This window comes from Dermacentor silvarum, chromosome 1, assembly GCF_013339745.2.
Source record: "Dermacentor silvarum isolate Dsil-2018 chromosome 1, BIME_Dsil_1.4, whole genome shotgun sequence".
Classification (NCBI taxonomy): domain Eukaryota; kingdom Metazoa; phylum Arthropoda; class Arachnida; order Ixodida; family Ixodidae; genus Dermacentor; species Dermacentor silvarum.
In genome coordinates this window covers 162,796,753-162,822,509 of record NC_051154.1, presented here as the reverse complement: position 1 = coordinate 162,822,509, position 25,757 = coordinate 162,796,753, and the positions used below count along the sequence as shown (strand labels likewise).

General features: G+C 50.3%; 1 protein-coding gene across 1 annotated transcript in view; it reads left to right on the top strand.

Moving 5' to 3' along the window:
* The window catches only part of LOC119436323 (phenazine biosynthesis-like domain-containing protein), a 53,344-nt gene that overhangs the window by 7,231 nt on the left and 20,356 nt on the right, over positions 1-25,757 (top strand). Inside the window, exons 2-5 of the mRNA XM_037703142.2 lie at positions 12,780-12,879; positions 13,149-13,247; positions 15,653-15,765; positions 16,382-16,411. Of these exons, the coding sequence (XP_037559070.1) occupies positions 12,780-12,879; positions 13,149-13,247; positions 15,653-15,765; positions 16,382-16,411 (342 nt within the window). The remainder of the gene's footprint in view (positions 1-12,779; positions 12,880-13,148; positions 13,248-15,652; positions 15,766-16,381; positions 16,412-25,757) is intronic.

Here is a 25,757-nt window from a genome sequence, read left to right as displayed (position 1 = left end):
ATAGGTCGAATATTGTCAAGATTGTAGCCAGCTCCTTGTTTTTTAAGTAGCGGAATTATTTTGGCTGTCCTCCATTCTTGAGGAATCCAAGCATTTTTTAGAGAATAATTCACGGTGTTTAGAAGTTCCTCAGGAGACATTGCAAACAAAATTTTTAACATGGCATTGGAAATGCCATCAGGACCTGGTGCTGAGGCAGGCAAAGATCTAACGATATTGGAAAGCTCCGACACTGTGACTTCCACAAAGTCATCCGCGATGAGAGGTCTTAATTGTCGATTCGGCAAACGTGATGTTAAGCGTTGAGCTAATCCCTTTCCTATGAATTCTAATGAAGCAGATGTCTCGCGTGGTGAAAGAATTATCGATGTAGTATTCGCTGATGTCGGTATGAACTTTCTATACCGAAGGAATCTGAACAGTGTTTTTTTGTTGTTAGGCTTAGAGAGGAATTCATGATGTTTTTTATCATATTCGTCTTTGGCATTCGATACAGTTCTTTTGAATGTGGCAGCTGCAAACTTATAATCACTCCAGTTACTCGGAGACTCATTGTAAAGTAGTTTTTTCCAAGCGGCTTTTCGTCTTCTATAAGCCCGCGTGCACTCCGAATTCCACCAAGGAGAGTGAGTACGTTTATCTTTGTTAATATTGAACTGAGATCTTTTATATGAACTTTTTAATACCGCGCAAAGACTCATGGCTTTGATGTCATCCGGCACCGTTATCTGGGAGTTGAGGGTCGCTTTTAATACACTCTGAAATTTCTGGTAATTGACAAAAATTCGCGCCGGAGACTCTAAAGAAGTAAGAGGGCACAGAATATCAAATCTAATGGGTAGATGGTCACTGTTTGAAGCAGAGTCGACTGTAGACCAGGAAGTCACGCACATCCCCGCGCTGGCAAATGTTAGATCCAATGCTGATTTATAACGGCCTTGAATAAACGTAACTGTTTTCGTGTTTAAGCAACAAAAATTTTGATTAATTGCCCAGTCCGATAATCTTTTTCCACATGAGTCTGTTCGGAAACCCCAAGCCACATGGTGTGAATTAACGTCTCCCGCTATCACAATTTCTTTCCTACAAGATTTGACAACGTTATTAAGGTATCGAATATCTTGAACACCTGCAGGAAAATATGTATTAACTAAAGAAAACGGAGAACAACCAGGAATAGTTACATCTATTGCTAGTATCTCGCACTCCGTAGACATATACTGATATGATATTGTTGCTTTGTGGCATATTTTATTTGTTATCAGGAAAGCGAGTCCTCCACCTCTGGATGGACGGTCCAATCGAAATAAACGGTAGTTTCTTATGTGGAAATCTTGGCCATGTGATAGCCAAGTCTCCTGCAAAAGAATAATGTCGGGAGAAAATTGAGAACAAAAATATACTAAATCGGTGGCTGCAGAAATAATGGAACGGCAGTTCCACTGTAATACCTTTAAAACACCTATGATGAATTAATGCCTACTGTAGAAATCACTTGCTCTAATATACTGTCTTTTAAAAAATCTTTCTTCGAAAGACTGTCTTTACCGTGTTTTGCGGGTTTTGATTTAAGGATAGAACTTGAAGAATTGGGGTTAGCATCAGATTTAGAAATGTTATCTTTAACAATTTTTTTGGTTTTGGAGTGCGGGACAGAGGTGGATGAATTATCATTAGGTGATCTTGTGCGTTTAAGCGTCGGAAGATCCATTTCTACGTCCTGGTTGTTTTCCGACACTGATCCAGAGAAGCATCCGTTGTCGGTCTGCTGAGTGGAAGTTGATGGTCTTGCATTTTTAGTGCTTTCTGCAATGACTGGCGAGAGATCTATTAGTTGCCCAGCGTTCGATGTAATGGGATTTGTAGGAATCTGCGAGATAGTGTTAGGGCTCGTTACAGAACTGAAAAGCTGAATCATTTGTGATGTCATCACATGAGCTAGAGTCTCCGATAGGTTTGATGTTAGTCGTTCCATAGCTTTTGACAGCGCTTTTTCGACAGCTATCGCAATAGCATCGGAAAGGGTCGAGTCTGCAACCATTTGTTGACGGGCTGTCACGAAGCGGGCCAGCAAGCGTTGCTTGTCTTCTTCTTCCTTCGCCAGCACCGTGGCCCAGTCTTTCCAGTACAATCACTCCCCACCAAAAGAGGAGCCATCCTGGCGACCTAGGGGCAGGAGAAGACAGGGGGGTCGTGGCACTGCTTTAGGCGGGAGACGTGGACAATTTCCTGGCCGCGACGACGCTGGTCGGAAGACGCGTCCATCGGCTCGATGAGGTAGTTGACTGAGGATGTTTGTTGCAGTACCCGATAGGGACCATGGTACTTGGAATGCAGCTTGGAGGAAAGGCCCGGTGGAGTAGACAGCACCCACAACCAGACCAGCGAGCCGGGAATAAAGGACGTAGCTGTAGTGGACGTGTCGTGGCGATGCTTTTGGCGCCACTGGTCCTGGGATGTTAACGAGCGAGCGAGCTGGCGACATTCTTCCGCGTATTCAGCCGCTCGGGAAACAGTCGTCGACTCCGAAGCATCCGGCCGGTAGGGTAGAATTGGCCCGGTAGGGTAGAAAGGGCCCGCGAGGAAAACTAACAGTCGCAGTTCCTGAGGCAAGAACTGCGTTTACGTCGAACATTTCAAGGCCTCATTTTTCTCCTGCTAACGAAATTGATCTGTCCGTAGATGGCGTCACCGTACACGCACTTATTGACACCGGAGCCGCCGTTCCTATTATTAGGGAAAACTCTGCCGCAATTTGAACAAAGTGACCACTCCACTTACCTATCTATCGCTGCGTACGGCAACCTCGCATCGCATTCAGCCTTCAGCATCATGCACAGCTCGGGTCGTCATTCAAGGCGTTTTGTATATTGTCGAATTTGTCGTTCTATCCCGTTCCTCGCACGACGTCGTTCTTGGATGGAATTTCCTATCTGTAAATCAAGCTGTTGTCGACTGCGCTCGTGCCGAACTTACGTTGTCAGTGCCGTGCTTTGACCCTGACGACCACCATTCTACTAAAGTTGTTGCTGCCTCGGACATCGACATCGCACCTTTTTCAGCCGCTCTGGTCCCTGTGTCGTGTGACTCTGTCGCGAACTCATCTGTTTTGCTTAAGCCGTCAGCCTCTTGTGCGAGCCGTCGGAACATTCTGCTTCCTTTAGCTATCGTCACTTTTTGCGGCGGTTCTGCTGCCCTTTACGTGTGCAATGCCTCCGCGTGCCCTTCATCCATACTCCGCGGCGAGTGCTTGGGGAGCTCTGAATATTTCAACTGCGCCCTCCCAGCCACCATGTTTGACGACGCGGCACCACTTCCGCTTTGCGCCGTCACTCCTCCTGGCGCGACCGATGCCCCTGTGGACGTCTTTGCTCATGCCGTCGACTCGGCACTCACACCTGTCCAGCACGAGGAAATTACCCAGCACCTCCACCAGATGCAATGGGGATGTTTGCCTAGCAGCACTCGATCTGGCGTTTGAACGGTAGACCGAAACAAGTCAAAAGGTAGCTATGGCGACGCGGGCGAGCAAGCGTTGCTTGTCTTCTTCCTTCACCAGCACCGTGGCCCAGTCCCTTCAGTACAATCTACTTTTTTGTTATCTAAAACAACCTCTAATAATGCCTCCATCAATTCCATGATCACTGGACATAATTGCAACCGTTACAAAGTAATGATCGGCTAGTTTTTGCTTGATAACTCCGGAAACGTATTGCTGCTTTTGCAAACGAATTATTATGTGGTAAATGCATGACTTTGTTATATTAGCAAAGTCATGCATTGACCACACGAGTAACATTATTATGTTGAGTTACTCATGAATGTAACGACTCCGGCCTAATATATTTAAAGTTCAAGGGAAGTGAGCAAAAAGGAGAAATCAAAATGTGTTTTTTGTAACTAAATACTATAAATATTTTAAATTTCCGTTTAAACAAACCCAGAGAAGCTACTACTTTCAAATAGGCATTTAAAGCGTTACACAAAGAAACAGCTGAAGGGAAAAAAAGTAGAGTTATCTGCAATTACGAGAAATTCATATATATTTTTAAAACCCAGATCATTACTTTAGCTGTCCACTCATACACTACTATATCCTGTAATCGACGGTACCATGTTCCCCGTTGTCTTCCCTGCTTTTTTCTTTTTTTTTATTGCGATAGCATTATATGGACACTCATTATATCGACACACATTTCTGCCGTCGGTGTCGCCGTCTGTGTCGCCGTCTGTGTCGCCGTCGTCGTCGCCGTCGCCGTCGCCGTGAGGTTCCGTATGACGTTAATGGAGATAAATCGTCGCCGCGCGCCGAACGCTGTATGTGCGAGTGAAAGGGCGCGAGGGGCGCGCGCTTTCACGGGGAGTGAACGCACGGCGGAGAACAAACGCGCGTTCTGCGCCGTGCTCCCTTAAGGGCTGCAGAAGTAGGCGTCTCTTTCCTCCTTTACAATCACCATATATGCAGAGCAAACGCGCCTTCTTCCGACGCGCGAAAGGCGGTGGGGGGGGGGGGGGGGAGGGAAGTGGTGGTGGTGGTGGAAAACATTTAATATTTGAGCCTTATATACAACCTACGAGTGGCTCTAGGTCTCGTAGGGTGGCCGTGAGCTTATGACCCTCGGCGACTCTCAAAGGCCAGCCCACCAGCTGCTTTTGAGCAGCCGGGTCGGAGCTGGACACCGCGATCTCCCATCTCTCTAGGTCTGTTAATTGCCAATCGGATGGTGGTTGCAGCTCAGAGCAAATGTATAGAATATGATGAAAGTCTGCTCTGGGGGCACCGCATAGGGTGCATTCCGGTGAATAGAGGCCTGGGTGTATGAGAGCTAAGTGATTTGGGGATATGAATGTGCGAGATTGGAGCTGCCTCCAGGTCACTTGTTCGAATTTGGTCAGCGACTTATGAGGAGGTGGATATTGGAGGCGCTGCTCCCGATAGTGTAGGGTAATTTCATTGTATGTGACCAGGCGGTCTCGCGTGCTATCTGGGTCTGTAGCTGGCCCTGCCCGGTTGACGTACGCTCGAGCAGAGTGATGGGCCGCTTCGTTCCCAGGGTTGCCCGCGTGCGCCGGTACCCAGAGGAGTTCAATTGGTCTAGGAGGGGGTCTCGAAGAATTGAGAATTCGGAGGGCTGGCTCATGTAGCCTGCCTTTTGAGAAGTTCCGAATCGCTGTTTTCGAATCACTAAAGATTAATGTGGCAGTTGTGGAGGAGATAGCGAGGGCGATGGCAGCTTCTTCTGCCTCCAATGAGGCGTGAGCTTGCGTTGTTCCTGTTGCTATTGGAGTTAGCATGTTAGAGACGACGCTTAGCGCGAAGGCTCTGTGTTGAGTGTATTGGGCGGCATCTACATATACCGCCCCGGTGTTGTGTAGATGGTGCTTGTGTAGGGCTTTTGCTCGGGATTCTCTCCGAGCTTGGTGATGGACCGGGTGGACATTTTTAGGGAGCGGATGAATCGTGAGAAGATCCTGCACTTCTCTGGGGCTGGGATACGTATGGCGTACTGATGTCGTGGGGTTGAGCCCCAAGGTTGTGAGAATGTACCGGCCTGTGCCGGTGGAAGAGAGGCGTTCAACCTGTGCCGTCTTGTGAGCTTCCACGAGTTCGTCCAGTGTATTGTGCACACCCATGAGGAGTAAGCGTGCATTGGACGTATGTCGTGGTAGGTTGAGTGCTGTCTTGTATGCTTGCCTGATTAAGACGTTGATCTTTTCTTTCTCGGTCTTCGTGAGGTAGAGGTAGGGAAGGGAGTACACCACCCGACTGATCACGAACGCCTGGATCAGCCTGCGGAGGTCATGTTCTCGCATGCCTCTGTGTCGATTGGCGATGCGTCTGATCAAGCGCATGGTTTGATGTACCGTGTTGGTGAGTTTCTTTATAGTGGACGTGTTCTTGCCGTTGTTTTGGATTACGAGTCCCAGAATCCGCACCTGGTCTACTTCTGGGATGAGGTGGTTGTCAAGGAGGATTTCAATTTTCGGTGGGGGTCTCATGTCTGTGCGACATTTGGGGGGATGTAGAACTAGGAGTTCAGATTTGGTTGGAGAGCAAGCTAGGCCAACCGCTTCAGCTTGCTCCGCCACTATATTGGCTCCTGCCTGGAGTGTCTCCTCCATTTCCCCTGCATTACCTATGGTTGTCCATAGAGTAATGTCATCGGCATAGATTGAGTAGGATAAGTTCGGTGCCTGTGCCAGCGCCTTCGCCATGGGTATTAGAGTAATATTAAACAGTAAGGGAGAGAGGACCGAACCTTGCGGTGTTCCCCTGCTGCCTAGTGGAAATGAGTCTGAGGAGAGTTGTCCAAGAGAGAGCTCTGCTGTACGGTGACTGAGAAATGCCGAGATGTAGGCATGTGTGTGGCTCCCAACGTTCAGGTTGGATAGAGCATCCAGGATTGCCGAATGTTGCACGTTATCAAAGGCTTTGGTGAGGTCGAGTGCAAGAATAGCCCTCATGCGTTTGGCATGACAGGGGTGGAGGGTTTCCTCTGAAAGTTGCAGCATTACATCCTGTGTGGCGAGGTGGCTGCGGAAGCCAATCATGGTGTGTGGGAACAGATCATGTTCTTGCATGTGTTCTTGTAGTCTATGAAGGATCACGTGTTCAAACAGTTTCCCCAAGCAGGAGGTCAGGGAAATTGGTCGGAGATTTTTTAGGTCTAATGGTTTGCCGGGTTTTGGAATGAACGTGACTTTTGCATGCGTCCATTGTGTTGGGAGTTCCCCTTTAGACCAGCATTCGTTGAAGAGGGACGTGACTGCCTGGATGGAACGGTCATCCAAGTTTGTAAGCAGTTTGTTAGTTATTTTGTCTGCGCCGGGCGCAGATGTTGTTCGGAGTTTGTGCATGGCCGCCCTGACTTACCATGGTGAGATGTCCTCATCTAATGCGGGGTTGGGCAGGCCTGTGTAGTCGGGTGGCGGTGTCCTGTCTGTGGTGGTGAGGTATTGCGTCCTTAAGTTGTTGAGGAGTTCTTGGTCGTGCACGGGGAGCTTATGCAGGATCCTGTGGATGTTCTTTCTTTGAGTTGTTTTTGTGTGGTCTGGATCGAGCAGGCAACGAAGGAAGGTCCAAGTATCCCTGAGCCGTAGATTGCCACTCATTCGGTCACATAGCTGGTCCCATTGCTGTTGAGCTAGATGCCCTGCGTGAGCTTCTATTTGTTTAATTAGTGCTGCGATCTTCTGCCTGAGGGATCTGTTGTGTTTGTTAGCGAGCCATCGTTTCTGTATACTAGCATGCGCCTCCCATAGGTGTAATATGCGGCTGTCCACAACGTCCGTGTCGGGCGGGGTGGGTATCTGTGATGTAGCTTTTTGCACGTCCTGGGTTAAGGTATGTAGCCATGAGTCCAAGTCTGCTATTGATTCAGGAGCTGAAGTTCTGATATCACGGAATTTGTCCCAGTCCACAATTTCAGCCGTACGTTTGGATCGTTGTGCTAGGTTTTGAGTAGGAATTTTCGAGCTGATAATAAAATGGTCACTACCCAGCGATGTGTGGGTGTTGGACCACTTGCTGTGGTTGATGTTCTTCGTAAGGGTTAGATCTGGGCTAGTGTTCAGCTGGATACTGTTACCTATGCGTGTGGGGCAGTAGCGCACCCAGGATCTCGGCCAGGGGGGGGGGGGGGGTTGACAGTTTGCCAATACCATCTAAACAGCACTAATTTCGATTTCTTCACGGGAAATTGTCAAAAAATGCGCTTTTTGCGAGTGTGCAGACGATTGCGCGTCTTACATCTTAGTTGCTGTACCCGAATGCGCAAGGAAAGAAAAGGGGTTAAACAAAAGGGGGGGTTAGGTCGGCCTCAGGGGGGGGGGGTTACAACCCCCGAATCCCCCCCCCCCCCGTCGGTGCGCCACTGGTGTGGGGTGATCAAGGTCGTTGATAAGTGAGAGGCCTTCATTCTGAATGAAAGTCCACAGTGTAGTGCCTTTCCTACAGTTCTTCTTATACCCCCAGCTTGTGTGGTTGGCATTAAAGTCTCCCACCACAACTAGGGGTTGCCTGCCGCTGATATCTAGAGTTGTTCGAAGTCCCGCGATCAGCGGGCCTGCAGGATTTTTGGGTGGACTGTAGACGTTAAGGATGAACAAACTCCGCCCCTGCCGGGTTCTCGGTAGGAGTTCTACCACGTGTCCATCCAGCTCATCCACGCCCAAGGGGTGTTCTATGGCCGTGTAGTTTCTGTGTACGAGTATCGCCATTCGAGGCGTTTGATGTGATGTTGGCTCATGCGTGGTGTAGTTCCGTAGTTTCACTTTGCATTGTGTTTCCTGTAACGCGATGACTGTGGGGAGTTGACTGTCTGGTAGTGTTTGCAAGTGAAGCTGAAGGTTGTTCCGTTTAGTTCGGAAGCTCCTGCAGTTCCACTGCCACACTTGGATTACGTTACGGCGTGCAGCCATGTTGTACTAGGGGGGGTTGTTCAGCCCTAGCCGAGCCTGACGGTTTGGTGCATAGGAGCCCATTTAGTTGGGTCTGCATTTGAGACATCGTGTCCTCTTGTGTGCCCTGACGCTGCTCGAGCGCTGTCAAACGGTTGGAAATGTTCGTCATCCATGCCGTGTTGTCTTTCTGCATCGCAATTAGGTTTGCCTGCATACTTTGGATAGCGGCGGTGATGGCGGTTAGGGAATCAGTCTCCATTGGAAGTGCGGCCTCTGATTCTGACTGTGCTTTCCTTTTTTGCGGGGGGTTTGTGACTGGGGATGCTGCGCTTGTTGAGGACGCTGACTTGGGGGGGGGGGGATATGAGCTTTACAGACCTGAATCTCCATTTGTGTTTGGACTGCGGCGCTTTCCGCGGGTTTGAGAGATAGATCTCGTTTTAGGAGAAGTTGGAGTTGTTGTTTAAGTTCAGCTATTTCCTGGCTTTGTTGTAGTAGTTGTGCTCTGAGCTCAGCGTTCTCTTTAGCTAGTGAGGGAGATCGCGGTTTCCAGCTCACCTGTTTTTCGGCGGGCTGGTCCTTGCGGCCGGGGAGTGGAGGAAATGAAGATGAACGGCTTCTTCTTCTGCCTTTTTGGGTTGTGGATCTTGATCTGGATCTGGATGGGGAGCCGCTGTTTGTCTTTGAGCTGGATCGAAACTTGCTGCGGGAGTCGTGCGAGTTTAATGCCTCGGGGGGGGGGGGGGGACGCTGGTGATCGAGGGGGGCTGTTGGTGTCCCGTTAGCCGTCTTAGCTTGGGGTTGCCTGCCCTCTCGAAGCGCACTTTACAGTTTTTTGAGCCCGTGAAGTGGAGCCCATTGCAGAGGATAGATTTTGGTTCACACACGGGTTGGTCGATGATTTGATGTGCTTCTCCGCACCTGTGACATTTGTGAGAGAGTGGAAGGGGGCAAACGTCCGCACGGTGCCCGGGCTTCCAGCAGTTGAAGCACGCTTCCATCTTCACTTTGAAGGGGTGGGACATGCACACTGCTCCATAGAAGGTGAGCTGTTTGGGTAGCACACGAGCGTTCACGAATGTGATCAAGATCGACTTCGTGTTACCGAGTGGACGAGCGTCCGTGATGGTGAAGTTCGGACTGCGATTCATGGTAGTGAGATCTTGAAATATGTCTTCTTGCGACTGATTGTAAATCGCGTTGTAAAGAATGCCCCTCAAGGCATCATCCGGTGCTGCAATATACGCGCGCACTGGGTACTGTTGGTCTTGGATTTGGAGCACTTGTGTACTCGCGTAGCGCTTGGCCCGATCTTCACATGGTGTGCTCATGGTGAAAGAGTTGTTATGTGGGTTCAATCGGAGCCGATCATGAAGCCGAGCTTCCTGATAGTTGATTTGGGCAGCGCCGCAGATCAGGGGGAGCAGCATGCCCCCATTGCATTGGCGGATGTCGAGACCTCCTCTCGGACGAAATATCACCTTTAGGTCCGTGGTTGGAAGTTTAGGAAGTGGAGCATGTCGTTTAGGTTTCAGAAAGTAAGGCTTGCCTGCTTGGATTGACGGTGGTTCGGCAAGATCCTTGGGTTGTCGAAGTTGGGTGGCCAGGAGCGGCTCCGGCGTCTCGGTTCGAAGAGTTGGGTATGCCACCTTGCGTGCGTTGATGGCACGTTTCCAACGCGGGTCGTTGGCAAATTCTTGCGGGGAAATATCGTCACCCTCAACACGGTACACCGTCTTGTCGGACGATTCCATGACGTCGGGCGGGGTCTTGGAGACGCCGGCAGGCTGAGGTCTAACCGGCGCCCGCGGCGGCGAGGTGAGGCGCGTTAGGCCTGTTGTGTCTGGTGGTCCCTCGGGACAAAGGAGGCCGCCGCCGACGCTGACGCGCCCACCTGGCACCCTTTCTCGCGGCCGAGAATTGTCACCTTGGACTGAGGGATTAGCCGTTGGTCTCCAGGCTACCTCATGCGTCGCTAAACGGCCGCGTCGCCCCTTGGTGGGGTCCCGTGAATTACCAGCGCCGCCCGAACCGCGACGACGCCCGGCGCCGACTGCTACGCGCCAACGTGGCGCCCTTTCGAGACAGCCACCGCCGCCGCCTGGTTCCGCGAACTGACCGCTATGTAGAGGCGAATCTTGAAAGGGGCCCGTGTCTGGCAATCCCGGGGGAACGACATCAACGTTCGGTTCCCAAGGTGTCAACCGCTGCCTGTGTTCGGGGGCGACCTAGCAAGATTGGAGGTGGAGCCCGGCGGAAAACGACGACACATCACGTGCGGGATATGGCCACCTGATCAAAGACTGTGATTGGCCTAAAAGAACCCCATTGAACTCCCTCCACGAGTGAAAGGGGGAAATTAGATGGGTTAAAAAGGGGAGCTTGAGGGTTGGAGAGGGCGTTCGGACATGCAACGACATCGCATGTAGTAAGCTCCCATGATCATGGAGCCCATATTTGTTTGAAACTATGTACATATGTATATAAAACGTTTTGCTCTCAACTCTCTGGATAACCCCCTTCTCCTGGCACTTGGCACGACACCACACATGACTCATTCGTGGCCGCTCGGACGCTCGGACTTCGCAACAGGCCCCAAGTAGGCTTCGCGTGGCGTCGCCCGTCTCGGAGAGAAAAAGGCTGCTCTGACGCAAATAATGATCGGAAAGTCTCGAGAAATGGTGCGTACGGGTGCAGAACACCTTCACTGACCGTTTACAGCCGTCTTCAGGGAGGCGACGTTTAGCTGCGGCACCAAGTGCCTATTTATATCAGAGGCTCCGGCAACAGTCACCAACGTCGCACGCATTTTGAGCGAACGCGGGCAAAACGCCGACGGCGTCGACAACAGTTCTGCTTGTTGCCGGTGCTGCTGCATGTCCAAGTTTATACAGCTGATAAAGCTAATATCATTACTCCGTATAGCTCTCTACAAATTTGCTATCGCAATTGATGCTTCGCCTTTCAGGTGAAACTGCGACAACTTTTTTTCACGAATACTATACATAAACAGCTTTTGTTCCTCTCAACCGCCGACCATTTAAAACTCACATCGGCTTTGCACGACAGCGCTTCTGGAAGGTGTACGTTTCCTACAGGTCTCGCTGAATGAATATCTTAGCATTCCATTGCAATGCGCTGAGTAATCTCCGCAATTTTTCTGCAGCAGACACACGTCTCACTCTGTTGCAAATATTTGCTCCTGAATGTTTTTGTCCTCGGGCAGCCAGCTCAGGCCTCAAGTAGCAAGGCGCTGCTGTTTGTGTTATCGTACAAGTTTTCTCATTTCTGGTTTACTGTATTGTTTCCATTATTTGCATGCAATTTACTGTCTTTGTTTCTCTCACCTTCTTTTTGGTGACTCGACGGGCTGCCTATAGTTACAATTGCCCTGTACTTGTTTGCCAACTTTCTTGACCTCTTCCTCCATTCCGTGTGCACGCTATTGAGGTACAAATATTTGTGCGCTTGAGGCACCCATTTCTTTTCATCCATGCTCCTGAGTATTTTCGCAAAACTAATACTGCTCTGCGCTTCTCCCACTTCAAAAGAGGCCCAATCCATGTCACCCTGCACTGTACCTCATCACGGGGAGACAAGGCTGCAGCCTCGGACGGCACATTAAGTCGCTGTGTTCACTTTTACTCGTAGTGAGAACATAAAATCTCTGCCAGTTTCGGCTACCACACCGATGTAGAGCGTAAAAGAACTGTTTGTCACGAAACAATTAAGCCACCTGCGTGCACCATATACTGGGCTAGTTTTCAGTTGGAGTTTGTCAGCTATGTATTTAGTTCATGTCTGGGCGGCCAATCGATGTCCGTTCATCGTGTATAGTTTGCTCACAGAACAAAACGTTGTGCCTCAGATGGGTGCGAAGCTTTATAGCACTGTAAAAGGAAGCAAGCGCATGGCTCAGCTTTGTTGAATTTATGGGCTGAAATGAAGACATTCCTGACCATTACTTCTTACTCAAGGAAACTGGTTTTGGTTTCGCGGTGTACTTTTCTGTTCTTGCTTTCGTCCGTCGTTTTCTGTGCGGAACCTATAACATCCTGAAATGGCCTTCCAAGGAACGCACTGAACAATATTATTGCCCTGCATTATTTCCCAGTACTGCTGAACGGCAACACAGTAATAGTGAAAATTTTGTACTGTGTGCGTACCATAGAGATCTCACAGCATAAAAAGCCTACGTAAGGTCACTTATGTGTGGGGGCTTCGATTACCGGCCGACCGATGGGGGTGGAATGCAAGAAACCTCCTGTACCTGGTCGAGATTTCGGTGGTCAGAATTACGGAATTAGTGATGACGTCGTCCCTTTGTGTAGCTTTGGGGGCATAAAACCCCACAAAGAAAACTAATTTTCGCGCAGGCAATCGACGACCGTTGTAAGCAGTCGATCGCTGCGGAGATGAAACACTCGGAGACTGCCTTTGTGTCCAAGCAGAACCCTCTGGATGAGTTTGACAAATGTAAGTAAAGGCATGAGGCACACCTGCTTTTTTTTATTGCTCGAAAAAAGGCTAAGTACTGGGCGAGTTTGTACGTAATCAACTAACCAGCGAAATAGACACACAACAAACAAGGTGCACACAAGACAATAAATTTCACTTGTATATAGTCCAACGTACGGTGTGCTCCTCGTCTGTTGTATGCATGCGTCTTTTTCGCTGGTTTTTGATTTAATTATATTTTCACCCCCGCTTTTTCACTCGAGTTGGATCTTCATGTTCCATTTCAGCCTCTTGCTTCAACCTGCGCTGGTTTACACCCTCGAACGAAGTTCCACTGTGCGGCCACGCGACACTGGCGACGGCAGCCGCCATCTTTGCCGAGTGGGGTTCGTTTCATTCTATACCGCGTTATCAAACTGAGGTAGAAAACGGAATGAACGAGATTTTCCCATGTTTCAACACGTTGCTCGTTATGTCGCAAAGGAAAACATACAGAACATACGAATGCGCGAAAGTTCATGCGGCTTTCTTTCTTTGCGGTGTCGTTGTGTTACAAAGCAGCGAATTCGAACGACTAAATGCCACGCCAGCCAGGCTCAAGCTTCACGAAGGCGTCAAGTTCATCTCCGCCTTACTCCGCCTCACACTCCTTAAACATGGTACTCATCTCTCTGCGGTTGCATTATGGTGGAGTTCACTTGCCTAATGAAAATTGTCGTGCAGAGGCGTTCGCCATTTCGGCGTGCACAATATTTTGAAAGTCCTCGTGGTACAGGAAAATATGGCGGCAGTCATCAATGGAAGAAAAACTCGTATTTTGTTTTAAGCAATATCCCGCAACCATACCTCATCCACTTACTGGATGCACCACTGAGCTGAAACGTACCAGGTGTTTTTTCTTCTTTTGTTTTTTTTTAGCTACACCTGCTTCTTTAAGACTCGCATGTGGCAGATAGCACGATTCTAACCCTTGAACCAGGTTACTCGATGAGGCGGGCATTACTTTTAAGAGAAATCAAAATGCATAATCGACTAATGAAAAAAATTACTAATTAAAAATTATTGCGGCACATATTGCAATTTATGAATTGTAGCCGGTGAGTTCGCAAAGCGTATCCACTTGGAACGAATTCTCAGGCTGACACCATTTTCAAGATAATTTTGAAAGTGTGCGACGAAATGCATTGGTGTTGCTGTTACTTTTGTGCTTCAATTCATAAAACAGCGTTTTGTTTAAAACGTAAGTGGAACAGGCGTTTACTCCGCAAGTTTTACGGCGCGTATCTCGAAACCGGTGTCATCCTTAAAATTCCTTCCAATTCGATATGCCTTGCAAATTCACTTGCTACAATTTGTAAATTCCAATGTCCTGTAAATTAATTTGTAAACATAATTCGTGGGAATTTATAAATTAGTCAATTACGCATTTTATTGCTCGTGGAAGTAATGTCCGCCTCATCGAGTAATTTAGTTCAAAGGTTACAATTCTGCTATCTGCCACAGGTGATTAAAAAATGATGCATCTAAAAAAAATGAGCGCAGCTTGCACTAGTCGTGCAAGGCTGAAGCAAACAGCGGAGCTTGTGATCGACCAAGCTACAGCCAGGGTCGCTATCCCGACGACGCTGGATACTCAAACGCAGACAATCGCGTTCTCGTTCTCGAAACTCGGGATCTTCGACTCGACGACGCCTCTTCTCGGCTGCAGCTTCGGCGCGGTATTCCGGATCGGCTCGCCGCCAACGAACAGATTCTCGCTTGGCCGCACGACGCGCTTCAAGACGTGGCCTGGCGAAGCGTTGACATGTCCAGGTGAAGCGAGGCACATGTGGTTGCTAGGCGACGCGAAGTGACGTCATGGCTAGACGGAGCAGGTGCGCGGTCTTAGCAGCTCGGCGGTGCGGAGCGGCGGCGAAACGAGGCGTAGCTGTGCCAAGTGGTTTCCAGACAACGCGCGGTGACGTCATCGCCAGGCGCAGTTACTGGTCTACGCTATACGGGCCAACCTCCGGCTTAAACAGCTCCGCTGTTAAACAAAGCCATATGTAGGGTACCTGAGAAATGCATGCATGTGATGGGGACGCATGCCGGTGCTCAACGCGGGTATTGAAGAAATAGCAATGCCCCAACAAATTATCTATTTGATTAAAAGATGCAGCCGTGCCATTTCTGATTGAAACTGCGAAAACGATTCAGCTGCTATCTGCTGACAAGGTATGACGCGGACAGCCAAGAGAGAACACGACATGACACCTTTAGGGCACCGCATGCCGCTTATTTAGGAGAAGCTGTGCGTTGTAAGTGCGACGCTTGCCTCAACAGCAGATTGCTCTCGTGAATGAGTGTCTTTGCGCTCAGTATATGAGCACGTTCAAACTTTGGACATGCCATTACGTTAGGCACAAAACAAACTGTTCGAAACTGGACCTGCGAACATGTGAGCAAACTTACCCTAATAATTAAAGAAAAGAACATTCTACAGGGATGCACATAATTTATTACACTACGTAGAAGGTAGTCAAAAGGAAGCCTTCGTCGATCCAGCATCTAGCGCAGAGCTTCGGCAACTGTGCCGCTTATATAATATATGCATGATGGTTGCTTAATTGCCGACTCGCCACTGACACCACGTACTTGCAGTTTACTTTGCAGCGACAGCTAGACGGAAACAGTGTTGAATGGTCACACAGATACCTTTCTCCCTTCTTTGACCTAAATGGTGTCAGTATATTAGAAGTCTGAGCGCTCTGTACAGTCCTGCAATTTTTACTGACGAAAGGATCCTTTGCAGGAAATGCGTCTCGAGAACTCCGGTTCCACACCAAGAGCGGCGAGTTGAAAGCGTCAAGGGAGTCAAATGGTGCCATCGTCCTTGATTTGCCAGCAAAGTCTTCGGTGGTAGTGGTCGGTGTCTCAACAAATGTATAGTTCATATATAGCTTCCTGCTTTATTTTTGTTTGCGTGTTTCTTTTCTTGTGTTCAAGAAAGAAATCAAGATTCTTTCCAATAACGGCTGACGCATGAGAGAAATGAAACTTTGCTGAATGAATTGCTGAGTCAAGCGTTTCCTTTTTTGTCGCAATGACACTGACAACGAGTAAACTATTGCAGGGAGTGGTACACAAAAGTAGTCAGGACTTCAGCGAATGCAGTCAGCGCGGAAATCGGGCTAGCTGGTATTCCATGACCAAACATCTTTAGCGTGCAGAAACCATGGGCATAGAAGGGATTGGAACTGAATATCAACAGTGTTGACAAAACTGACCTGACCATAAAACTGATTGGGTGCACATGGTAACAGGATGCGCGCGCGTCAACAGCCCGTGAGCACGCGTGCACGCTTCCGTGCTTCTGCCGGAAATATACCAAACGTGTTTTTTTGGTATACATGTTGGCTTCTCGCGTATTTCCTGACCAGAGCTGATTTGCAAGCGGCAAATGCAAGACATTAAATGTTGCATTTTCGCTTTCCTTGTCCGCATGTCGCCGCAACTCACGCCGTTGTTCTTGTGGAGATAGCAAGAGGAAGATTACCGGAGCCTTCTCGACGTGAGTATGCATGGGCCCTTTGGATTTTCGCCAAATGTTAAAGTTGCATGAAAACATTCGACACAACATGCACGAATTTAATGTGAATGAAGTCAAGTGTGTTGTTGGAAGCTATATATAGAATTAGTATTCTCCCTTTTTAGCCGATCTGCAGTAAGTAATGTATACCTTATAGGCCGATCAGACAAATACATGTTCTCTTGTTTTTGTTTAATTAAATGATGAAAACACGAGCAAAATGAGCTACCGAAGATCCGCCGGCATTTATCTCTCTCACACACACACTCCCCGCCGCAGCTATAGCTTAGTCGCTATATGGAGTTGCTGAGCTCGAGGTCGCGGGTCCGATGCCGAGCATGGTGGCCGCATTTCGATAAGGGCGAAATTCAAAAATTCAGAGCCCTTCCACTATCTGAAGTTGGAAGACCAGCGAAGCTGTTGGTTTTGTTTAATTATATTTTATTTTTTTTAAATTTGGTGGTTATGTTAAATGGTTGAAAAGACACAACACATAACTTCGTTGTGTCGCCGCGCGCCGTATGCTGTATGTGCAAGTGAAAGCGAGTTTAGGCGACTTGATTCACACCATCTTGCACCATATCGGCCGCAGTACGTTTGGCCACTGCGCGTTCGGCTTCTCGTCGCTTTCGCATCCATTCGCGCTGTTGAGCGCGCCGGCGCTCCTTGAAGGCGCGCTCTTCCTCTTTGGAGCGAGCAGCACGTGTCTTACCCATACCGAGTCCAAGGGGCAACTGATGACGTCGCTAGGGAAATGACTATGTCAAGAGAGAATGAGACACAGCTATCAGTTGGTAGACTATTACGTTTTATCTCTGATGTTTCGACACACATCGTCATAGACTAGCGTTTGAGCAACAGGGGTATGTGCCTTTGAGCTTGGACCCTTTCTGCACTATCACCAGGATCGGCCCACTTTTCCAATTGTTGTTCTACGCGTCGTTTTGTCCGCGGACGCGATCCACCAGAACCTAGCCATATACAGTTTCGCTGTAAAAACGCTCGCGTACTTAGATTTAGGCGCACATCAAAGAAGCCTAGGTGGTCAAACTTAATCCGGAGTTCCCCACTATACGGCGTGCCTCATAATCATGTCGTGATTTTGCCACGTAAAACACCAGAATTTAATATTCTGGTGTTTTCTAACACACACACACACACACACACACACACACACACACACACACACACACACACACACACACACACACACACACACACACACACACACACACACACACACACACACACACACACACACACACACACACACACACACCCTGTTATCAAATTTCATGAGAAGTTTGTACAGAATAAGGGGGCACCATACGTAGCTTATGAAAAGCTGCATGGCCCTCCTATATATACGCACAAAGGAAACTGACCCGTGTTGCTCCACTCAACACTCCAGTTTTCCAGAGGGCAACTTCTGTGCACTCTAAGCATGGTGACTTTAATAAAAGTGCACATTTTCATATTTTGTAGGTAATTAACAAACACTTTTTACTTTAAATAACGATAATATCCGCTAAGGTTCGGACGTTTTGAATATTTTTCTTCACGCCTAACGCTCACATCAATCGGTGTTAATCGTTCCGCCGCAGCATGGGTAAACAGGTGGGGTTCCCCAAGGCCAGAATGTTGGGGAACCCCTGGACTATAATTACGGAGGTGTTTCACTTTGTTGTTCTTTGTAGCAGAGCAATAAGTGTATATTTGCATGTCGCCGTTCGTTTCACTAGGTGCAGGCTTCGTGTATAAAGGCTTTATGAATTCGCCGCACATGCTGAAAAGATGGCTACAGTGTATGTTTCGTGCAAGAAGGTGTCGGCCTTGTTATGCACGCGAGCGGAAATGGAGTGAGTCATTTAACTTGATGGTGGGCAATATTTTGCTCCGTTTAGTCAAAATTTGATTGATTGATTGATCGATTGATTGATTGACTGATTGATTTGGTTTGGTTTAATGTTCCAAGGCTGGGGCACAGGGGCTGTGTGAGCAATGCTGTAGTGCTGGGTGTTTTACGTGCACTCCAATGGCGATATATACAGGAGCGTGTTTGCATCCGTACATACTCAGCAGCCACTGGCGGATCCAGAGGGGACCCTATAGTTCCTCGCTTCTTCCCCCCTCCTCTCCGTTTTAATGCGTGCCGGCACTTCAGTGCTGACAAAACTAAGCGTTCTGGATCCGCCTTTGTCAACAGCAGTATGTCATGTCTACTGAGCCATCGTGGCGCGGCCACGCGAAATTAGTTTAGGCAAATCACGCAGTATACCCTCGGTAGCCTGTTTTCTTTAGTACCGTGAAGTGCTGTTACACCATGACCGAAGTGTGCAGAAATAACAGAAGAGCTGTGTTCCATATTTAAAAAATATTTTTGCAGGAAGAATATGCCTGAATATCGGGCGAACTTAAGCTCAACCTGACGTCGCTGAGGCGATATGGTCTTAAAACTTTCGCGACCTTATGCATCGATGTTACGTTTTCCTTTTTTTGTGAGAAGAAAAAGCTCACGTTCACAATTCTTGGAGCGTACTTATCTCCAACAAGTCGTCTAGATTGTGAGCGCTTACAGGGAATTTTGACGTTGACTCCACAGCCGTGGGTCTTTAATGCCCACCATTACCTATGGGGAAGCTCCAAAGTGAACTCTAGAGGCAGAACATTGGTGTACTTTGCCTCTGAACGCGAACTTTGCCTGTCAAATGATGGAAGCCCCACTTATCTGCGTGGATCAGTGTATAGTAGCTGCTTGGACCTTACCTTCGTTTCACGTTCGTTTTCGAGAAGAGTGCACTGGTTTTTGGATTTAGAAACGCGAGGTAGCGACCACATCCCAACTTATTTGAAGATTGAAGGTCTGACTAGCTCCAAGTCCCCCAGAGCGGTCCATTGCACCGATTGGCCTAAATACAAAATAATCATGGCAGACTGCTGTCGTGACGGTACCTCCTACAACCTAGAGGGCGCGATAAAGGATGCCATACAAACAACCACGCATTCGCTTTTGAATAGTTCTGCCCGCACCAATTTCGACATCGAACTCGAGAAACTTCGAGCAATTCGTCATCGTGCGGAACGAAGATATAGACGCACGAAGTCTACTCATGATTTGAGATTGGCTAGACGAACACAAAAGAAAATACAGCGTCACATAAACAAGCTGGCTTCCCGATAATGGGTATCCTTTTGCGAGTCCCTGGATCCGCGAAAACCTTTGTCGCTTATATGGAGGACTGTTCGTGGCCTTCGCACAACCTTTGGTAAGCGTCTCCCGTTTAAATCTCTGGCACTACATCTACAATGTAGAGAGATTGAATCTTTCTGCAGAAAAATTTCTGGCGAGGCAAATTCCGATGGAACGGGAACGGGCTGGTGGTGGTGGAAAACTTTTATTGAGAAGGCCCGAAGTAATGAAAATTAAAAAGCAGCGTTGTGGGCGGCCTTCAGGCTGCCGGTTGTGGCGTCCAGGCCGTGCCTAGTCGCGACGTCCTCTGCCCAGGTCACCAGCCGGAGTTGGAGATCCGGCTCGGTGCTGGACAAAGCAGCCTCCCACTGCTGCGGACTGGTTAGGTGCCAAGAGGCAGGGGGCAAGTGTGCCGGGCAGGAGAATAAGATGTGATCGTAATCGGCGCGGGAGCTGTCACATGAGCGGCAGGCCGGCGAGTACGTCCCGGGGTGGAAGAGGGCAAGACGTGCAGGAGTAAGAAAGGTGTGTGCCTGAAGGTGGCGCCACAAGTGTTGGTGGTGCTGGGAAAGGGATTTGTGCGGTGGGGGGAAGGTGAGACGAGATAGGCGGTAGTGCAAGGTGATATCGTGGTACGTGAGGAGCGCATCGCGCGTATCCATTCCCGGCGGGGGCGGGCTTGCTCGGTCAGTCGAATCGCGAGCGATGGAATTGGCCGCCTCGTTGCCAGGATGGGCCGCGTGAGCGGGCACCCAGATGATTTGGATTGGGCGAGAGGGAACAGTGTCGGAACGCAAGATACCGGAGGCCGGGGATGCCACCCGTCCAACCGCGTAGTTGTAGACTGCAGGCTTGGAATCACTGAAAATGTATTCCGCGGAGGTTTGCGTGATGGCAAGGGCAATAGCTGCCTCTTCGGCCTCGACCGAGGTCGAAGTGTATACTGAGGCAGTAAGAGTGGGTCGAAAAGAGTTGTCAGTGACTGCAAGGGCATGGGCTGGGTAGTGGCGGTACGGGGCGGCATCCACGTAAGCCACGGCGGGTTGCCGTTCGTACTGACGCCAGAGCGCGGAGGCTCGCGCTGCTCTACGGGACGGGTGGTGTTCAGGGTGCATATTCTTAGGGAGGGGATTAACGGTTAGCAGGGAGTAGACGTGGGAAGGGATGGGCAGTGAGGGGGGAAGAGGGGTAAGAGGGGAGAGTTTAAGGGTAGAGAGAAGTGCGCGACCAGGCCGAGTGCGGGAGAGACGGAGGAGCTGGGCCGCGCGATGGGCCTCCGTCAGCTCTGTAAGGGAGTTGTGGACGCCCATCGACAGTAACCGAGCCGTTGAAGTAGATGTGGGAAGAGACAGGGCCGACTTATATGCCTGACGAATGAGGCTGTTGACTTTGTCTTCCTCGGTGCGTGAAAGGAAAATATACGGAAGAGAATAGATGAAGCGGCTGAGAACGAAGGCCTGGACTAGGCGGCGGAGGTCGTGTTCGCGCATGCCGTGGTGACGGTTGGCAATGCGGCGTATTAGGCGGATGGTCTGGTGTACAGTGTTTGTGAGTCGAGTGATGAGGGTGGTGTGCTTGCCATTGGACTGAAGAAAGAGTCCGATAATGCGGAGAGTAGAGACGAGGGGAATGGGTGTGCCGTCAAGGGAGACTGTGAGTGGAGAAGGCGACAGGGGGGCCATCCCCCGAGGCAGAAAGAGCAAAAGCTCCGATTTGGCCGGGGAGCAGCTCAACCCGACAGACCGGGCGTGAGTCGCCACCGCGTCCACGCCCGCCTGGAGAGTGGTCTCCATGTCGCCAAGATTGCCGGTGGTCACCCATAGGGTGATGTCATCGGCGTAGAAAGCATGAGACAGAGCTGGGATAGTGCGTAGTGCACGTGCCAGCGGGAAGAGGGTGACGTTAAATAGAAGAGGGGACAAGACAGAGCCTTGGGGAGTACCCTTGTTGCCAAGGGAGAAAGAAGGAGAAGAAAGTGGGCCGTACGAGATCTCGGCTGTGCTGTGGGCGAGGAAAGCGGTCACGTAAGCATGGACACGGGGTCCGACATGAAGGGAGGAGAGAGCGTCCAAAATGGCAGTGTGGTGTACATTGTCGAATGCTTTGGTAAGGTCCAGCGCCAGGATAGCTCGAGCGCGTTTGTGGTGGGAGGGGTGTAGGACATCCTCGGAAAGCTGGAGCATGACATCCTGGGTGGACAACTGGGGACGAAAGCCGAACATAGAGTCCGGATATAGGTCATGATGATCCAGATAGGTCTGGAGGCGAGCCAGGATGACGTGCTCGAACAGCTTGCCGAGACAGAAGGTGAGAGAGATGGGGCGGAGGTGCTCGAGGGCAATAGGTTTACCGGGTTTGGGGATGAAAGAGACACGTGCATGGGTCCAGGAGGAAGGAAGAGTACCAGCCTGCCAATGCGTATTGAGAAGGTCAGTAAGGGCTTCGATGGAGGGGGTATCTAGGTTTCGGAGTACCTTGTTAGTGATGCGGTCCGCCCCCGAGGCCGAGGTGGTGCGGATCGTGAGTAGCGCCGCAAGAACCTCTCCCAGGGAGATGTCCGCCTCAAGGTCAGGGTTGGGGGAACCGGTGTAGGCGGGAAGAGTTGTAGGGGGGTCGGTGCAGCGGTAGCGGTCCCGGAGGGCCGCCAGGAAGTCAGTATCGGTGAGTGGGGAGGAGTGAAGGAGATGGGATATATCCTTGCGCTGGGAAGCTTTGGTGTGTGTAGGGTCTAGCAGCACCCTGAGAAGTGACCACGTGTCGCGGAGACCCAGGTTGCCGGCCATGCGGTCGCATGTCTGGCCCCACTGTTGTCGAAGAAGAGAGGAGCAGTGCTCCTCCATGTCCGACGCGAGCCGGGCCAAACGGAGGCGCAGGCGGCGATTGTGCTTCTGAGCCTGCCACCGGCGGTGGACAGCGTGATAGGCCTCCCAAAGGTGCAGCAGACGGCTGTCTGCCGTGGTGGAGTGTGGTGCTGCAGGGAGTGTGGATGTGGCTGCATGGACGTCTGCCAAAAGGGTCTCAGTCCAGGCAGAGAGATCGGTGATAGGAGCAGAGGAGGAAGTAGAAAGACGAGTGGAACGGAAGCGGTCCCAGTCAAGTATCTGGGTGAGACGAGTAGAGGTGCGAGCAAGGGAGGGGAGAGGGAAAGTGGTGCAGAGGATGTAGTTATCGCTACCGAGGGAGACTCCCGTATTAGACCAGGTCGGATGGGCTACATTTTTGGTGAGGGTAAGGTCCGGATTGGTGTCTCGTTGGACACTGGATCCGATCCTGGTGGGGCGAGCGAAGTCATTAAGGACGGAAAGACATTCGTTGTGGATGAAAGTTCAGAGCGAGTGGCCCTTGCGGGTGTTCTGGGGGTAGCCCCAGCTAGTATGAGGTGCGTTGAAATCGCCCAGAACGACCATGGCGTTGCTGCCAACGCAGGCGAGCGCTTTGCGGAGGACGAGGAGTAGAGGGGCAGAAGGGGTTTTGGGAGGGCTGTACACATTAAGAACAAAGAGGCTTGCCTCAGTGCGACGGCGGGGAAGGATTTCGAGGAGGAGATGGGCACAGTCGGAAACGTCCAGCTGGTTCAGCACGGCAGCAAGGTTACGGTGCACCAGGGTGGCAACGTTTGAGTGGGTCTCAGAAGAAGGATAGTGGTAAGTGGTAGAGCGGAGGTCAAGCCCCCCTCCCGGTCTGAAAACGATTTTTAAGTCCTCTGCTGGGAGGCGAGGGAGGGGAGCGTGACGATGGAGAGTGGTAGTGCTGGGGGTGATGGCTGGCGGTGGAGTAGGGGTCTTGGATGGGGGCGAGGCAGGCGGCGTCGAGGCGATGGCCTGGTGGGCCGCGGCTGCACGGTGTGCTTTCACGCTACGGATCCATCGTGAGTCGGCTTCTAGCTCAGCAGGGGTGATGGAGACGCCTTCGACTTGGTATGCCATGTCGGCGGCTTGGATGGTTGCGAACGGTTTCGGCGGAGGCGGTGAAAACGGGCGGCGTCGGCCGCAGGTGTGGCGTGGAACGCAGCTGCGCGTTGCGCAGGCGCTCGGAGTCGAGCGTTGCGCGCTATGCTTAGCGCGTCGGTGGCGTGGCAGATCACAAAAAAAGGTTCGAAAAGGTCGAAAATGGTCGGAGTCATTGGCCGGCCGCCAGGTCGAGGAGAAAAGGGAGCCGAGACGGACGCCGCTTTCCCTGCTCGTGGCCTTGGTGGTGGTCGTTGTTGAGGAGCTCGCTCGAAACACGTCCGGCCTGTTCGGCGGCGGAAAGGAAAACGGGGACGCTCCTGTTTTCACGCGATCCTCGCATGGAGTACCCGTTTTCTATGTAAGAACTAGAAGCTGCGCTGGCTTTGTGCAGGCGTTCTTCAGCACCAGGACCTGACGGAATTACGTACCGTGCCCTGTGTAACCTAGAAGACCAAGCTCGGAAGGCACTCTTGCTCCTATACAACGACTCCTGGCAGACGGGTACGGTTCCGCAGGAATGGAAGTCAAGTCACCTCATTCCACTTCTCACAGCTGGCAAGTCGCCTTTGGACATTTCCTCATACCGTCCGATCGCACTTGCCAGCTGTGTCGGAAAAACAATTGAAAGAATGATTTTAACACGTCTGGAATGGTACTTAGAGTACTATAAAATCTACCCAGACGCTATGGCCGGATTCAGGCGTGGCCGTTCGTCAACAGACAACGTTGTTGACTTGGTAACATTTGTGCAACACCAGAAAGCCTGTAAACGACTATCTGCTGCTCTGTGTCTAGACGTTAAAGGGACTTACGATAATGTCACCCATGAAGCCATCCTTGGCGCGTTAGAAGCAGTAGGTCTTGGTGGTAAGATATATATGTGGGTGTGCAGCTACTTACAAAGATCATTCTAAGTGCACACAGAAAATGGCCCTGCATCCGAGCATTACGGTAGCCGAGGAGTGCCTCAGGGTGGAGTGCTTAGCCCGACGCTTTTTAATCTAACCCTCATTGGATTAGCTGACAACCTGCCAAGCACTGTACGACTTTCCATCTATGCGGACGACATCTGCATTTGGGCATAAGGTGTAACACGACTTCAGCTGAGCGCGCTCGGCTTCAGAAGGCATCCACAATGACATCTTGCTACCTTCGTCAACAAGGACTTGAAATTTCATGTGGAAAATTCGCAATGGTGGCATTCACCAGGACGCCAATGTCTGCTTACGGCATATCAATTCACGGACAACTTATACCATACAGCAGAAGTCACAGGTTCTTGGGAGTCGTAATTGACAGAGACCTGTCTTGGACTCCGCATGTGAATTACGCGAAAAAGCGGTTGACTGCTATCTGTCACCTGTTCAGGTTCCTTGCAGGAAAAAGTTGGGGAGTATCCATACACGGTATGTTACAGCTGTACATAGTGTTGTTCGTTGGATTCCTGTGGTACAGCCTGTCTGCAATATCCAACACCTGCAAGACTAACCTGCGTACGATTCAGAGCATTCAAGTCCAAGCCCTTAAAATATGTCTTGGCTTACCACGCAGTGCGTCAACGGCTGAAACCATTGCCATTGACCAGGATTACCCAATCACGACGCACATTACCGTTGAGACAATGCGTACGCATCTCAGACACTATGCTGGCGAGCCTCACTGCTGAAAGGACCTGCTCGACATTTAGCGCTACTGTCAGTGCACGCATCGTTTACCTCAGGGTACACACCTGCGGCCAAGCCAGTGTTTCCTCCGTGGTGTTTGAGCCATCCACAAGTACATATAACGATTCCAGGACTACAGAAGAAGTCAGATCTACCGGCCCCTGCTCTAAAACAACTGAGCTTACTCCTCTTGCATGAAAAGTACAGCAACCACGTGCACATCTATACCGATGGATCGACTACGTCGTCCAGTTCTGGTGGTGCGGTGGATATACCAACGCGAGGAATAACACGGCGGTTCAAGACATCGCATGTCACGACCTCAACGGCGGCAGAACTAACGGCTCTGCGTCTTGCACTGGAATTCATTGATTCTGAAAGACCTAGAAAATGGGCTGTGTTTTCAGATTCAAAACCGGCATTACAGTGCATGCAGTCCGTTCTCGGACGCGCCTGTCATGAACATTTGACATACGAAACCGGGAAACTTCACCATCACGTCCAACAAAAAGGCCACGAGGTTG